The sequence below is a fragment of the Emys orbicularis genome, chromosome 25, assembly GCF_028017835.1.
Source record: "Emys orbicularis isolate rEmyOrb1 chromosome 25, rEmyOrb1.hap1, whole genome shotgun sequence".
NCBI lineage: Eukaryota > Metazoa > Chordata > Testudines > Emydidae > Emys > Emys orbicularis.
The window spans coordinates 12,637,773-12,652,838 of record NC_088707.1 but is presented as its reverse complement, the minus strand read 5'-3'; the positions used below and the strand labels follow the sequence as shown (position 1 = coordinate 12,652,838).

The 15,066-nt window shown below is 55.6% G+C and overlaps 1 protein-coding gene across 1 annotated transcript in view; it reads right to left on the bottom strand.

Moving 5' to 3' along the window:
• The window catches only part of LOC135894374 (alpha-2-macroglobulin-like protein 1), a 47,194-nt gene extending 41,587 nt beyond the window's left edge, over positions 1-5,607 (bottom strand). Inside the window, exons 1-6 of the mRNA XM_065422433.1 lie at positions 5,537-5,607; positions 4,344-4,533; positions 3,738-3,900; positions 3,212-3,264; positions 2,159-2,179; positions 1,168-1,321 (exon numbers count right to left, since the gene is read on the bottom strand). Of these exons, the coding sequence (XP_065278505.1) occupies positions 1,168-1,321; positions 2,159-2,179; positions 3,212-3,264; positions 3,738-3,900; positions 4,344-4,533; positions 5,537-5,607 (652 nt within the window). The remainder of the gene's footprint in view (positions 1-1,167; positions 1,322-2,158; positions 2,180-3,211; positions 3,265-3,737; positions 3,901-4,343; positions 4,534-5,536) is intronic.
• Between the last annotated feature and the right edge of the window lie 9,459 nt (positions 5,608-15,066).

Sequence of the window (15,066 nt, the reverse complement as noted above, 5' to 3'; positions counted from 1 at the left end):
GGGGGCTTAGGGGCAGGTGGCAGCTGTTTGAAGGGAGACATCAGAGCTCTTCTCTCCCCTTCCCCGCAGGAGCCAGAGGAGGGTTTTTTTGGGGGGGGATGGAGAGGGGGCCGCTGACATTTCCCTCCCCCTCCCTGCAACACCCGCTCTGGGAAGGGTGTGGGGGAATTGTGTGAAGAGCCCCTTGTGCTCCAGGAGGAGCAGAGGTGGGGCTGGGGGGCACAGAATCATAGAATATCAGGGTTGGAATGGTCTCTCACAGTGTGGGTTACCTACTTATGCTAAACAATCTGTTCCACCATGTATTTAGCTGTGATGCTCTGAGTACCTTAGAATCATAGAATATTAGGGTTGGAAGAGACCCTAGTCCAACCCCCTGCTCAAAGCAGGACCAATCCCCAACTAAATCCCCAAACGGCCCCTTGAAGATTGAACTCACAGCCCTGGGTTTAGCAGGCCAATGCTCAAACCACTGAGCTATCCCTCCCCCCATCACAGGGCAGATGTGGGTGGGTAGGTGCTAGGCTGGGCAGAGGTGGGGCTGGAGGGCACAGGGCCGATGTGGGTGGGTGCTGAGGTGGGGCTGGGGGGACAGAGTTAGATGCTGGGGGTTGGTGAGAAGCTGGAAGCTTCGTCCCATCCAGCAGCCAGCGAGCTCCTGCAGCAGGAGCCAGGATCAGCTCCCACGATAACTTTGGTGACATGGTAACTGCCCCCATCCACCTCCCACACACACTGGGGGGAGGCGGGGGCCGGGGGCTGCAGAAATCCTAAGTCAGACCAAAAACATGGAACAGCCATGGTTCTGACTCATGATGTTGGTGTGTCTGGGGCCAGCCATAGTGAAATCCCCAGCTCTGTATCTCCCCAGCCGCGCTGACCTGAGGCCTCCCCCAGGGCCCTAGAGCAAAGTGGGGCAGGACTGGGGCAGGGGAGGGAGACTGAATTCCCCCTCCCCCAGGGCCCTATTGTGGGAGGAGTGGGCATGGGGTGGCTGAGGCCCAGGAGAGCTTGCAGCTGGCTGGGCCAGTCCCAGGGCTATGAGCTCCCAGGGACCCTCTGACAGGGACCCACGGACACCTCGCCCCAGGGAGACTCAGGAATCCCCCTCCCCCACCACGTGCTGGAGCCACGGCCTGGGTCGCTGACCTGGGACCCACTACGCACCGTATTCCTCCACGCTGAACGAGTACCTCGTCCTCTGCACGTTGATGGTGTACGTCCCCAGGGCCGGCTCTGCAGACAGCGGGAGGGACAGATCCACGATGCCCTGCTGTGGAGTCACATCTTGCCACTGGGCGATGCGGTTCTCACTGGGATCCTGGCACAAGAACACGGCCTGCTCAGCTGCTGCTCCCACATACGGCTTCTCCCCGGCAGCCCCCGAGTACCTCGTGCTGCCGACAGGGCTGGATCGATGCCCGGGGCTCAAATCCTTCTCCTTAGCCTGGAGCAGGCACCATCAGGCAGCCGCTGGGTAAGGGGGCCCCTGCCAGCGCCCCTCAGCCCTGACCCAAGGGCACCGCCTCTGGGGGGGAACAGGCTCCCGAGGGACACCCCATCTCCAGCCTGGACAAAGCCCAGGGAACTTGCCGTAGGGACCGTTTCCATCTCAGTGCTAGGCCTCTGTGGGTATGTTTCCTGCCCCCCTCTCCCCACGCAGCCTCCCCAAACCTCCACCCCTCCCCTCTGCCCCAGCCGCTCCTAGAGACCCTCCCTCCTCCCCGCCCTTCCCCCATTCAGGCTCCCAAGGGAGCTCCCCGCTGAGTTCCCCACTGGCCTGATCAAGTCACTGCCTGACCCAGAGTTCGGGGGCTGGGAACATTCGGGTTGAGCGACTCAGGCAGGGATCCCAGCCAGGCTCAAACACACCTGCCTCCCGGACAGACAGCCCCAGATGCTGCAAACTCGGGGTGGGGAGGACGTAACCTGATGGCACAAATGTCCCCTCCCTGCCCTCCATGGGGCCCAGCCCAGAAACGCCCTATGCTCTGGGACCCTTTGCACCCCCACAGCAGGGCAGAGGGGTCTAGCGCTGGATTGCTGGACACTGTGGTCACAGCCCAGACTCCTCTGGGATCCCCACGACTGAACACCCCTGGGGGCCCTCGGATGAGCCGGACAGGAAGAGGAGGAGGCTGGAGAGGCACAGACTGACCTGCACGGTCACCAGGGGCAGCTGCAAAGCAAACAGACAGGAGATGGCTGGTTAGAGGGACAGGAAACACCCCCCACTGCCCACGGGTCTGCCTGTGACCTCCCCAGGGCCGGGGTGTCTCTGGGGCCATGGGGGATCATGCGGACAGCAGCGGGGGTGACCGAGAGAGCAGGGACAGGAAGGGGAGCCCTTGAGGCTGGAGCCCTCGCCCCTCCCATGCCCCCCTCCCTGCGTTGGCGGATACAGGGCAGTGGGTGGCTGGTGTGTGCGTGGAGGAGCAGGGCGAGATGCTGGGGTCTCTGCCAAGGGGCAGTCTAAGGGCCGGGGGTCTGCGTTGCAGCCAGTGCCCGGGCGAGGCGGCTGGGAGGGGAGCTGTCAATCTGTATTTCCACACTGGGCCCGATTCTGCCACCTCACTCAGAGCGCACAGCACGGTTAGGCTGAAAGGTGCTAATGACTGTCACCCCGGGGGGGGGGGGAGGGGGCTGGCATCCACAGCCAATCACAGACTGCACTAACGCCAGTGGGTGCCCAGCGCCCTCATTCCGGCTCCATGCAATGGGAAATCAACACTCTCTGCGCAGTAAAGAGACTGCAAACAACAGAGGCCACTGCCCAAGGCGCTAGGTCTGTAGCCCAGGGGGCTGCTCCACACGGCTGTTTTCAGCAGGCCAGCACAAGCCCTGCTACTGCAAGGCTGTTAACCTGCCCTGGGAGACTCGCCCCCTGCAGCAGTGAAGACCAGGGTGGCGGCTGAGGCATTCCCAGAATACCAGAGATCCCGGGATTTCCAGGATTGGCGTGGACCTGTCCCCGCTGGCGTGACCTCGCACACTCGGTGTGTGTGAGTTCACACCAGCAGGGGCGGAGCAGTGCGCTCTTCCAAATGGCACCCCCCATCCAATACCAGACACAAGCACTGGACGAGGGCAAATCACCCAAGAAGAGGACTGTCCAATTTCAAACCGGATTAATGGCCTGCCTGGTGTAGACAAACCTAACGTGGCCAGTGCTCCAGGGCCCTGTTACCTGCCCCCCACCCCCAGCTCTCACCTTCCGGGTACTGGGAACGAAATCTTTGTCCAAACTGACGATTCGAAACTTCACTGGAAAGGAGCAGAGGCAGAGGCGGGAATCAGCCCCGGCTTGGTTTGTCTTTGTGAATTCCCAGCTGGGGAAGGTGCCAGCCGGATGCCCTGGGCACTGACGGCCTCTGTGAACCCACAGAATGGGCCCAGCCCGGGCAGCGCAGCACCAGCTTCCCCCCGCTGCCCTCTGCCAATAAGTCACGGCCCTGCCCTGGTCGGCTGGAGGCTGCCCGGGGAGGCCGATCGGTGCCCCCTGCAGTGTCTGTGCCATCGTCAAGGACGGGCTGAGACCCCCACATGGTTCCATACAGGCCCCCAAACAGGCCTCAGGCTTTGGGCCTCTTCTCCCCTGGGGCCGGGTGCAGACAGAGGCCTACAAGTGACAGTCCCGAATCCCTCACTAGGCCCCCAGCCCGACCCCAGAGCCCGGGAATCCATCCCAAGGGCATGGGGCCCCAGGAAACTCCCTCCAGCAGCTCCTGCCCTCTCACCTGTCTGTCCCGGCTTGTAGACGGCCTTGTCCGTCTGCACAAAGGTCCCGGGCTGCAGCGCCCGCAGCAGCACTTTCTTCCGCTCAGAGAACTGCAGGGCATCTCCCCGGATCGAGACGTGCAGCTCTGCCACTTCCTGCTGCCCCCCGGACGGGGCTGGAACCTGCAGATGGGAAACCCCAGCAAGGCCACAACAGCCGGTAACGGGCCGGTCGTGGTGCAGACCCGCTATCGCATGGGGGGGCAGTGGTGTTTGTGAGTCCCTGTTCCCGCCCCCCAAACACAGGAAACCCCCTCCCCAGCCTGGGGGCCCTGAATGGGAGGAAGCATGAACCTGGGGCGCTCGATGGAGTTGGAAGCCAGGGTGCTCTCTGTACCCCCCACCCCATCCCCGCTCCCTCCTGCCTGTCGCTGCTGAGGGATGGGCTCGAGTTCTGTGGCTACAGCTGCCCATTGAGTGACCAGCTCCGTGCCCATGGCCAGTCCCCTGAGCCCTGCTGTGCCCGGGGCCTGAGGCTGGGCTGGGGCTGCAGACCCGGGGCTGACGGGCTCCGTGCCCATGGCCAGTGCCCGGGGCCGTGCCGATGGTTGCAAGCGGGGGCTCACCTGGAAGCGCACGTTTTCGTGCAGACGGGGCTCCTGGACCTCTCTCTCCAGCAGGGTGATAGCGCTGAGCCCATCCCCCCTCTTCAGTCGGACGCTCACCCGGACGGTCTTGTTGAGGTCGCTGAGATCAACTGACACCGTCCCCGTGTGCGGGTGGTAGAGTACGGCTGGGCTCACCACCACATAGTGCCTGAGGAGGGGAAAGCACTGGGGGCAGTGGGGGAGGGGACAGACAAGAGCCTCCCCCAGGACCGGGGTTGACTCCCGATTTCTGAGTGTCCCTTCTGCTGGGACAGAGCTCAGTCGACGGGCACAGGTCAGTGGCAGGGCAAGGCCCCCCTTCCATCCCCCGCCCCAGTCTGCCTCCCGCGGAGCTGGAAGTGCCCCCGGGGCACAGAGAGGGGCTCAGTCCCCCTCCATCCCCGGCCTCTCGGCTGCTCGGTCTGCCCAGAAGGGAGCAGCTACTGGCGCTGAGAGTGAGCAGAGACCCCTGTGCACGGCGCGGGGGGGGGGGGGGGGGGCTGGCTAGTCTGGGGCTGTACTGAGCACCTGAGCCCTTTGCAGGCAGTAACAGGCTTAGATACAACCCCACCCCCACCCCCACCCAGTTTGCACCCTGGGGCCTCCACCCGCTCTCGCAGGAACCCTTCGGTGTTTGCACCTTCGGGGCACTCCCAGGTTCTGGCTGAGACGTTCGTTTAATGCACTGGGTTCGTTGGTAATTACTGTTCTATTTCACTGGTGCCTAGAGGCCCAGCCCAGCCTTGGCCCCCTGCGCTGGGACTGGACAGACCCGCAGGCAGAGACAGGCCGTGGCCCGAGGAGGTGACAGGCTGACGGGAGCAGGCGGCCGCAGCAGATCATCACCCCATGGTACAGAGGGGAGCTGAGGGTCAGAGGGTCGGTGTCTGGCCGGGGGTACACAGGGCGTCTGTAGCAGAGCCGGCACTGAACCCAGCTCTCCACACCCCAAGTCACTGCCTTAACCAGAGCCAACCTCCCCCGCCGCTGGGAGGGGCTGGACCAGGGGGGCCCAGGAGGGACCTAGCATCAGGGACTGAGCTCCCAGGGGAGAATGGACCTGTCCCGTCAGTTTCGGATCGAGCAGCCCCCTCATCGGTGCCCTCGGCTGCTTCCAACCCCCCTGCACCGCCCACCACGTGGACAGACAGACAGACACGGACAGGGCTTACGGCTCTGCAGACGTCCCAGCTGTGAGGTGCAGGAGGAGCAGCAGGCAGGCCGGGGTTACCGGGGCCCCCATTCCTGGGGTGGCAGACGGGCAGGCACAAGGGGACACACACACGTCACCCCCCTCTGGGTCCTTCTTCCTCCCTCTCTCCCCCGCTCTGTGCTGGAGACCAGCCTGCTCTGCCCTGATACAGACTCTGGAGCTGGAGCTTCGCTTTGATCCAGGGTAAACAAGGGTCGTGTCAGGTCTCTGGCTGGGGCTGGGGACGCAGCCAGGACAATATTTACCCTCCACCCCCAGCTGCTGGATTCGAGGCTCTGACAGGTTCTTGCAGCTTGAGTCAGAGGATGCTGCCTGGCAAAGGCTCAGGTGGGCCAGGAGGCCCCTCACATTGGTTACACGGCAGGGGGTGGGACCCCTCTGGGGGTCGGTGGTTGTGCAGAAGCCAGGATGCTGGGAAAGCCCTGGGAGGAGCAGGGGGGAGGAGCTTGCTGAGAAATGAGTTTGTAACCCCTCTGCCAGGTGGGGCCGGCAGGAACCAGGGCCGGGTTCAATATCTAGAGGTTCCTTTTCAACAAAACAACGCAGAACCGGCTCGAGCCCCCACCCAGTAACCTGGGGAAATTACACCCCACCCCTGGGTGCCTCTGGGAGGCAATACTGCCCCACTCGCAAGCACAGAGTCTGAGTGTAGAAAGGAAACGTTTAATGAATGAAGTCACCTGACAATAATTAGGGGAAATGCCACAAGCAGGATTCATAGACATAGAACTGTGAGCAGGACGCCGACCCCAGAGTCCCTGGGGCAGAGTCTTCTGCCTTCTGCCTCATGTTCCTGAGTTCTACAGCCACAGCTCCTGTTCTGTGCCCCTCTCTGCTCCCTCACCCCACCCCACTCACAGTGGTTGTCCGGGTCAGTGAGGACCCAGGGTTCAGAGGTGCAGCTGTGTGAGTTCACCTGCCACCCCGTGAAGAAGGCACCTTGCTTGCTCTGCCATGTGAGAACTTGTGCTGGCTGGCCGCCTCGCCAGCTGCTCGTTCCGCTCATTCACCGGCTCACTGCTCCCCGGCCAACTGTCAGTCACCTGCCTGTCTGCTGTGACCTCTTCTGGTCAGTCTCTTAGTGAGTTTCAGCTCTTTGCAGGCTGGGCAGAAATGCTGTCTCATGACAAGTGATTTCAGCTCTCATTTCTGCACTTTAACATAAGAAAAGGCTCTTAATGGAGCCTATTTAGCTCTGTCTTTGAAGGGTGGGAGGAACAGCTGAAACCAGACTGGGGACCCTTAGGGAGAGTTCACATCTCCTGGCTGGGATACCTGTCCCCTCCCCTCTTACTTTCTCCAGGGTCTGGCATTCAAGCTCCTGGCTTAACGAGGCCCTTTCAGCGGAGGGCACCCCCTCATTGGAGACAGGTTAAGCACAGTTCTCCTGCCCTTTATTCATACAATAATGACAACACACTGATAACAGCATTTCACACCCCTGCATTCAGTACTAATGTGAGTTCTAACCTAACACCAGCCGAGTTGATGGCTTGGAGCAACACCGCTCTATCTGCTGGGTAGCTGGGCAGAGTAGGTGTGTTCATGGAAAATCAGTTTGCTCCTGAAGTCTCTCCCCGTCCCAGGAAGCTGTTAGGGGAGAACTCAGTCAGACCCTGCTCACAAGTTCGTTAAAGTGAGTTCTAGCCATAGGGGCCGACCTTCAGCTTTCCCCAGGAGTGCTCAACCCCCGCTCGGCCCCAAGGCCCCACCCCCACTCCACCCCTTACCCCAAGGCCCCACCCTCACTCTGACTCTTCCCGCCCCACTCCACCCCCTCCCTGAGGCTCTGCCCATGCCCACGCCTCTTTCTGCCTCTGTTCCTCGCACGAGCGTGCCCCCTTGCTCTGCCTCTTCCCGCCCCTGCTCCTCCCCCTCTCCCCAGCACCTCCCACCCACCGCTGAACACCTGATCGGCAGCGAGTGGGAGGCACTGAGGGAGGGGGGAGGAACTGATCGGCTGGTGGGTGCTGATTTTTCCATGGGTGATCCAGCCTCACAGCACCCATGGAGTCGGCGCCTATGATTCTGGCAGTGACCCCACTACTGCAATGCAAATGAGAAGAAGGTTGGGGTTGCTGAGCATGTGTCATGAAAACCCCATTCACGATCGCTTCTAACGTTCCCACACTGGGACTGCCAGGGATGAAATTTCCATGCTCAGGCTGTGCTGTGGGTTGAATGTTTTTGTAACTTTCAGCAAAAACGAGTTGAGGCATTTCTGAGAACACGGTTAGCATTAACACGGGTAATCCATTTTCCTGACCATTTCTTTGAAGAGCTCTAGCACTTCTATGCTTTGGAGCCTGGAATTAAAATTTGGCAGGGGGATTGTGCTAGGGGAAGAGAATTTTTTCCCCTATTGCCATGAAAATCCATGTAAATCTGGCTAGTTTATAAAGTACAGACAATTGCCATTTGCACATGGTCAGTAGAGTGTCTCTGACTTGTTTCTGAGTCTCTGACAACTTGGAAGAAAATGATCTTTTATGGTTATGGATCCCTGTCCTAACCGATACAGCACAAGATGGGGGGTTAGCTGATGTCAGGGGCAGATCATCAAATCACACTAAGGAACAGGATGAGCAGCTCCTTATGCAGCTGTTGATAGAGTGTAGGAAAAAAAGCTGCGTGATCCTGGGGAATTTCAATGTGAGTGACACATGCTGGAGGTCTGATGCTACTAGTACTAAAACATCCTTGGAATTTCTCATTGATGACATTTTCCTAACTCAAAAGTGTTGCATCCGCCATTGGAGTGTTCTATATGAGCCCTCGCCTTGAGAGATAAGAGGAACTGATCATAGAACTAACCATGAACTGTAGCCTATGTACAACTGATTATTACTTGATCACATTTACAATATGCCAAGAGAGTAAAGTCCAGACCAGTAATATTTCTACTTGGTGCTTTGAAAGGGCCTGTTTCACAAAACTGAAAACAATTATGAGCCAAGCCAGCTGGGAGGAAGAATTTAATTAGAAAAATCTGACTGATAATTGGGAATTGTTTAAGAACACTTCATTAGATGCCCCTGAAGCAACAATCAAGGAAGGCAGCATACTAGTTAAAAAAAACTGACCTGGCTTAGAGGGCACATGAAAGCAACTATAATTTTTTTTAAATGATGTATATCAAAGGGAAGAAAGCAGAAGTTGACATTAATGAATATAAATCAGACACTAGGAACTGTAGAAAATTGATAAGGGAAGCAAAGTGACACATGAAGAAATCTATGGCCAGTAAGGACAACAAGAAGGAATTTTTAAAGTATATTAGGAATAAAATGAACCCTAAAAATTGTATTGGTCCATTACTAGATGAAATGGTGGAATTATCAATAATAAAGCAGACAGGGGTGCCAGAAAAGGGGGGGGGCCCAGGGAGCCATGGCCCCATCACTTTTAAAAGTAGGAGAGCTATGCCCTCCCACTTTTTACTGTCCGTAAGGGCAAGCGACGGGGGAGAAGGGGGCAGAGAGGAGCGAGAAGACATGTGGTCTTAGGGGGAACAGCAGCACAGGGGTGGGACCTTGTGAGGAATGGCAGTATGAGGGCATGGCCTCAGGGAGAAGGGGCAGTGTGGGGGTGGGATCTCAGGAGGAAGGGGAAGCGTGGGGGTGGGGCCATGGTTCGGTGCCGGTGGCCCATCCACTTTTAGGGAGCAGCCACCACTCCTGAATACAAAAAAGGCAAAACTGTTCAATAAATATTTCTGTTCTGCATTTGAGAAAAAAATGATGAATTTGTCATATCATATGAAGGGGAGAACACTCATTACATTCCACTAGTATCTGGGGAGAATGTTAAACACGAGTTACTAAAGATAGACATTTTTAAATCAACAGGTCCAGAGATCTTATATCTAAGAGATTTAAAAGAGCTGGCTGAGGACCTCGTTGAACCCTTAATGTTGATTCTCAGTAAGTCTTGCATACCGGGGAAATTCCAGAAGACTGGAAGAAAGTTAATGTTGTGCCAATACTTGAAAAAGGTAAATGGGATGACCTGGGTAATTAGAGGCCTGTCGGTCTGACATGGATCCCTGGCACAATAATGGAGTGGCTGATACGGGACTTGGTTAATAAAGAATTAGAAGAGACTCTCATGATTAATGCCAATTAGCAATGGGCTTATGGAAAACAGATGTTGTCAAACTAATTTAATGTTTTTATGAGATTATAAGTTTTGTAGCTAAAGGTAATACTGTCAATATAATGTACTGAGATTTCCATAAGGCGTTTGACTTGATACCACATGACATTTTGATTAAAAAAGCAAGAATGATATAAAATTAACGTGGCACACATGAAATGGATTTAAAACTGGCTAACTGATAGATCTCAAAATGTAACTGTAAATGGGGAATCATCATTGATCAGATGAGTTTCCAGGGGATCGCATAGGGATCAGTTCCTGGCCCTTTGCTAGTTAACATTGTTATCAATGACCTGGAAGAAAACCTAAAATCATCAGTGATAAAGACTGCAGACAACACAAACATGGAGGGAGTGGTAAATAACAAAGAAGGCAGGTTACTGATAAGTTATGGATAACTTGGGAAGCTGAGAGCAAGCACACAATATGTGTTTCAATGTGACAAAATGTAAATGTTCACATCTCGGAACAAAGACTGTCGGCCGTATTTACAGGATGGAGGACTCGATTCTGTGCAGTGATGACTCTGAAGCAGATTTGGGGGTGGTGGGGGATAATCAGCTGAATATGAATTTCCAATGTGATGCTGTGGCCCAAAGGGTTAATGTGATTCTTGGATGCATAAACAGGGGAATCTGGAGTAGGAGCAGAGAGGTGATTTTATCTCTGTACAGTATTTGCACTGGTGCGACCACTGCTGGAATACGGTGTCCAGTTCCAGTGTCCATCGTTCAAGAAGGATGTGGACAAACTGGAGAGAGTTCAGAAAAGAGCCACGAGAATGACTAAAGGATTAGAAACATGCATCCGATGAAGTGGGCTGTAGCCCACGAAAACTTATGCTGAAATAAATTTGTTAGTCTCTAAGGTGCCACAAGTACTCCTGTTCTTTTTGCGTTATAGTGATATCCTCAAGAGCTCAATTTATTTAGCTTACCACAGAGATGGCTAAGGAGAGATTTGATTACAGTTTATACTCCTGGGGGAATTCTGTGCCTCTGCGGGGGTGCAGAATTCATGCCTTCCGCAGATTTCTTGGCTCCCCCGCAGAAAAATGGGGGAGCAAAGACATCTGTGTGGAACACGTGTCCCTTCCCCCGCAGCCTGGGCGCATCTGCTGGGAGCAGCCGGCAGCAGAGAGAAGATCACCACAGGGGCAGGAGGGAGGCTGGGCGTGGGTCCGTGGAGAGGCATTAAGGGGGTGAGGCTAGGCATCTGCCTGCATGCGAACAAGTGTGAGAGACACACTCGGTCCCTCTTGCTCACTGTTGCTGCATCCCGGGCTGGGAGGCGTAGGGCTGTGTGAAGCAGGCTCTGGCCCTGAGGCAGAGCAGAAATGTAACAACTAAGCAGGCAGGCTGCTAATGTTCCCATGGTTTGTTCCCATTCTTAGTCAATTAAGGCTCCTTTCCCTTGCCAGAGTGGTGCAAAGGAGCCTTATTGTAAATGACAGTAACGGAATCCTCAGCTAGGAAGGTCTCTGGGCTTTCTCGCTTTTTTCCTGAGCCAGAGGGGCACAAGGGGTTAGATTACGGCTCAGGATCTATTTCACTTATCCAGTTAAAAAAAATGCAGGACAGTGATTAGCAAAACTGTCTGACTTTTATGTGTGAAAGTCTGACCAATTTAAAGCGACATTCTACTTTACAGAACACCAAACACCAAAATAAAAGTCGGATAATTTAAATGAAAATCCAGGATTATAACTGGAATGCAGGGTCTTGATTACCAAGTATTTGTAACTTCACTTTCATGTGTTTAGGAAATGCTGAACAGTTCTTGTGATTTTTTTTCTGTATAGTAGTTTAAATAAATTAACCAAATAAATGAAACTGGTGTGATTATATTGCATTATTTTGACAAAAAATATGCAGAATTTTGGATTTTTTGGTGCAGAAGTTTGGATTTTTTGGTGCAGAATTCCCCCAGCAGTAAGTCTATAAGCACCTACTCGGGGGACAAATATTGGATAACAGACTCTTCAATTTAGCTGAGAAAGGCATAATATGATCCAATGGCTGGAAGTTGAAGCAGACAAATTGAGACTGGAAATACAATGAGCATTTTTAACATGAGTGATGAATTCTCCATCACTGGCAATTTTGAAATCAAGTTTGGATGTTTTCCTATAAAATCTGGTCTAGGAATTATTTTGGGGGAGTTTTCAGGCCTGGGTTATACAGGAGGTTAGACTAGATGACCACAATGGTCCCTTCTGTCCTTGGAAAATATCAGGCTATGAATATTTGCCGCTAAAGTCTCCGTATATTGCATCTGTGCTGAGCATGCTCCAGCCCTGGTCTCTTCCATCCACACTGAATATGCAATGATTGGGACTGGCTGGATCCTGCAGGGAGACTCACAAGGGAGCTCTGGGTTTGGGAAGAGGGGGAGGAGAGAGGGCTAGTCTGTCACACACACACACACACACACACACACACACACACACAGAGGCACTGCAGACACCTACACAGTGAGGCTGCCGCCGGCTTGGTGTCAGCTCCAGGGATGCAGAGATCTGGCCCCAGGTCACTGCCCCTTGCTGGTTTACCCTCAAATATTTACCTGCCCTCAGGGATGGTTCAAAGGTAACGGATTTCAGTCCCACCAGGCAAACATGGCTCTTTGGGGCGGGTGAAGCCGGGGGTGGGGTGGGAGGCCTCTGCCCAGGGGAGAGCGATTCAGGAGGTGGGTGAGTGTCAGGCATCAGGCCTGGGGTCCGTATCCCTTAGATCGGCGTCCATGGAACGGCTCAGGTCTCTCTCACGGCCAGTCCTGGCATCACAGAGCCCAATTCTGCCCTGGGTCACAGATGGGCATCCCGAGACAGACCCAGCCAACGACCCAAACAGGCTCCGCAGCCCCAGTGTGGTCTGGGCACAGCTGCGGAAGCGTCTCCCAGAGCAGCATTCGCCCCCCCCCTCCCCCTGTCCCAGGTCAGTGCAGGGTTTTCCCAGCGCTGGATTGAAATGACTCAGGGGGTGGGTCTGCAGCGCCCCCTGATGACCAGGCGAATGGCTCTCAGGATGAGGAAACGCCTTGCGGTGCCGAGCGTGAGCCCATCACTGCTGGGGAGATGACGGGGAGCCACGCTCTATGATGTCCGGTGAGGGCCCAAACGAGTGGCAGGGGGGAGTGGGGCACTCAGTGAGTGTGGGTCACAGCGACACAGCGCTGGCCTGAGAGACAGAGCGCACCATGGACTGTCCAGAGCAGCCCCACTGCTGCTCCCTGAGGGTTGGCAGGTTTAGTTCCCACACTGCTTAGGGCGTCCAGTATGTGCTGAGTGTGCAACGTCCCTCTGTGTGTTTGAACCTTCAGCACAGGCTGCTACTCCTTGCGCCACGGCATTATGTTCAGTGGCAGCAGGAGCAGGTTGTTGTCCTGGGTGGGTGATGGGCTATTTGGCTCAGTGGGCTGGGTGGGACGGAGGTCCTGCTCCATGTGATCGCCCAGAGGTGCCATGGGCCGCTGGAGCCATGTTCTGTGCCCAGTGAGGGAAGCCCACACCTCTTGCTAGAGCAGCTCCCACTTGTTTCCAGGACAGGAGCTGGAGCTGCTGCTTTGGGGGTGGCAGCAGGAGGCGGCACTGTGGGAGGTTCGAGCTCAGTGATATTCAGGCAGGAACACAAGTGCCGGAGGGGAAATGGGGATTGTTCTGAACAGTTTATGTCAGTGATTCTCTCTCCACCTGTGGCCTGAGGACAAACGGGGGCTGGTTGCTATCTAGGCAATATCTGAATGGAATCTGATGGAACAAAGAAAAGACAACTCTCCAGCCTGAGGGCCGAATATCAAAGACCCATCTTAAACAAAGGCGGGGTGAGAGCATCTCAAAGAAAAGACTGAGAGACAATTTTATCATGGAAAGGGTCAGGTAGCCAAAATATAGGAGTTGCTACTAGCTCCCCCATAAACGTCACCAGCAACAGGAATTAAATACCACTAGAATCATAGAATATCAGGGTTGGAAGGGACCTCAGGAGGTCATCTAGTCTAACCCCCTGCTCAAAGCAGGACCAATCCCCAGACAGATTTTTGCCCCAAATCCCTAAATGGCCCCCTCAAGGATTGAACTCACAACCCTGGGTTTAGCAAGCCAATGCTCAAACCACTTACACTAGGTCTGTTAGTGTAATGTTATCGTTACAGAAGCCAGGCCCAGGCAAAGAGAAGGAGAAATGCCTTTTTGTGACTGCCCCCTGGCTGTACACAGGACAATACCGTCTTTCAATACAGGATCACTTCCTATTCCCCAAATATTAAAGTCCAGTTCTCCTGCCCCTTAGGCCTTGTCTATACTGCCAAGTTTCTGCGCAGTAAAGCAACTTTCTGCGGTGTAACTAGCGAGGTGCACACATGGCAAAGCCACTTAGCTGCGCTGTAACAAAACGACCCCGCCGAGAGGCTGTCACGGACTCACAGATCGTGCCCACTCTTGGCCCCGTGCGGTCCGTGGGGGATGCCCCTTTTAGTGAGACAGCCCTTCTCGGGGGTCCACTCTCTCTCGGGGTCCGGCCCCTCCACCTCCTGGATCCGCACCTCTCTGAGCCTTAGCACGTCTGTCTCTGCCGTGGGCCCCCTCAGGGAGTCCACGCGCTCTGGACCCCCGGGGCCTCCACCCCCGAAGGGGTTGATGCAACCCTGTTCTCTAGACCGGAGTGACTCTCAGCCAGCATGAAACAGAAGGGTTTATTGAGAGTTGAACACAGCACAGGAACCTCTCTGACCCTCAGGCCTGGCCTCCCTCAGCCCAGCACATCCCAGTCTCTCTGCATCCCGGTGGGCTCTGCCTGCTTCCCCTCTCCAGCCCGGAGCCCCCCTGCTCCCAGCTGGGCATCTCAGATCACCGGCCCCAGGCCCCGCCTCTGTCCATTGTCTTCCCTCCAGGTAAACAGGGTCGTAAACCGGGGCCTCCTCTCCAGCTTCTCCCTCTGGCTGGAACCGGTTGGTTAGGTCACTGGGTCCTCACTCTGCAGCCCATTGTCCTCCCACTGGCCAGAACCGGCTGCGTCTCCTCAGCTGGGCCTCTGGGTCACCAGGTCGCCAGGTCACTGGTCGCTGGGGTATCCATCCTCCCGGCCACCGTCTGGGTCCCCACATCCTCTCTCCGGTCCTCTGCAAAACACACTCCCTCTCCCCTCACCTCGTTAAACCAGTAACACCCAGGGAAACTGAGTCCCACCCCCTCTGCATGCAAACCATTGAAACCCCACAGAAAACAGGAAAAACCCCCACTTCGTCACATCTCTCCCCCCTTCGGGGCTGAACGGAGCAGGGTCACTTAGCCAGTGACCTGGGGAAGTTCAGGGTCCCCGCCCCGCGATAAAG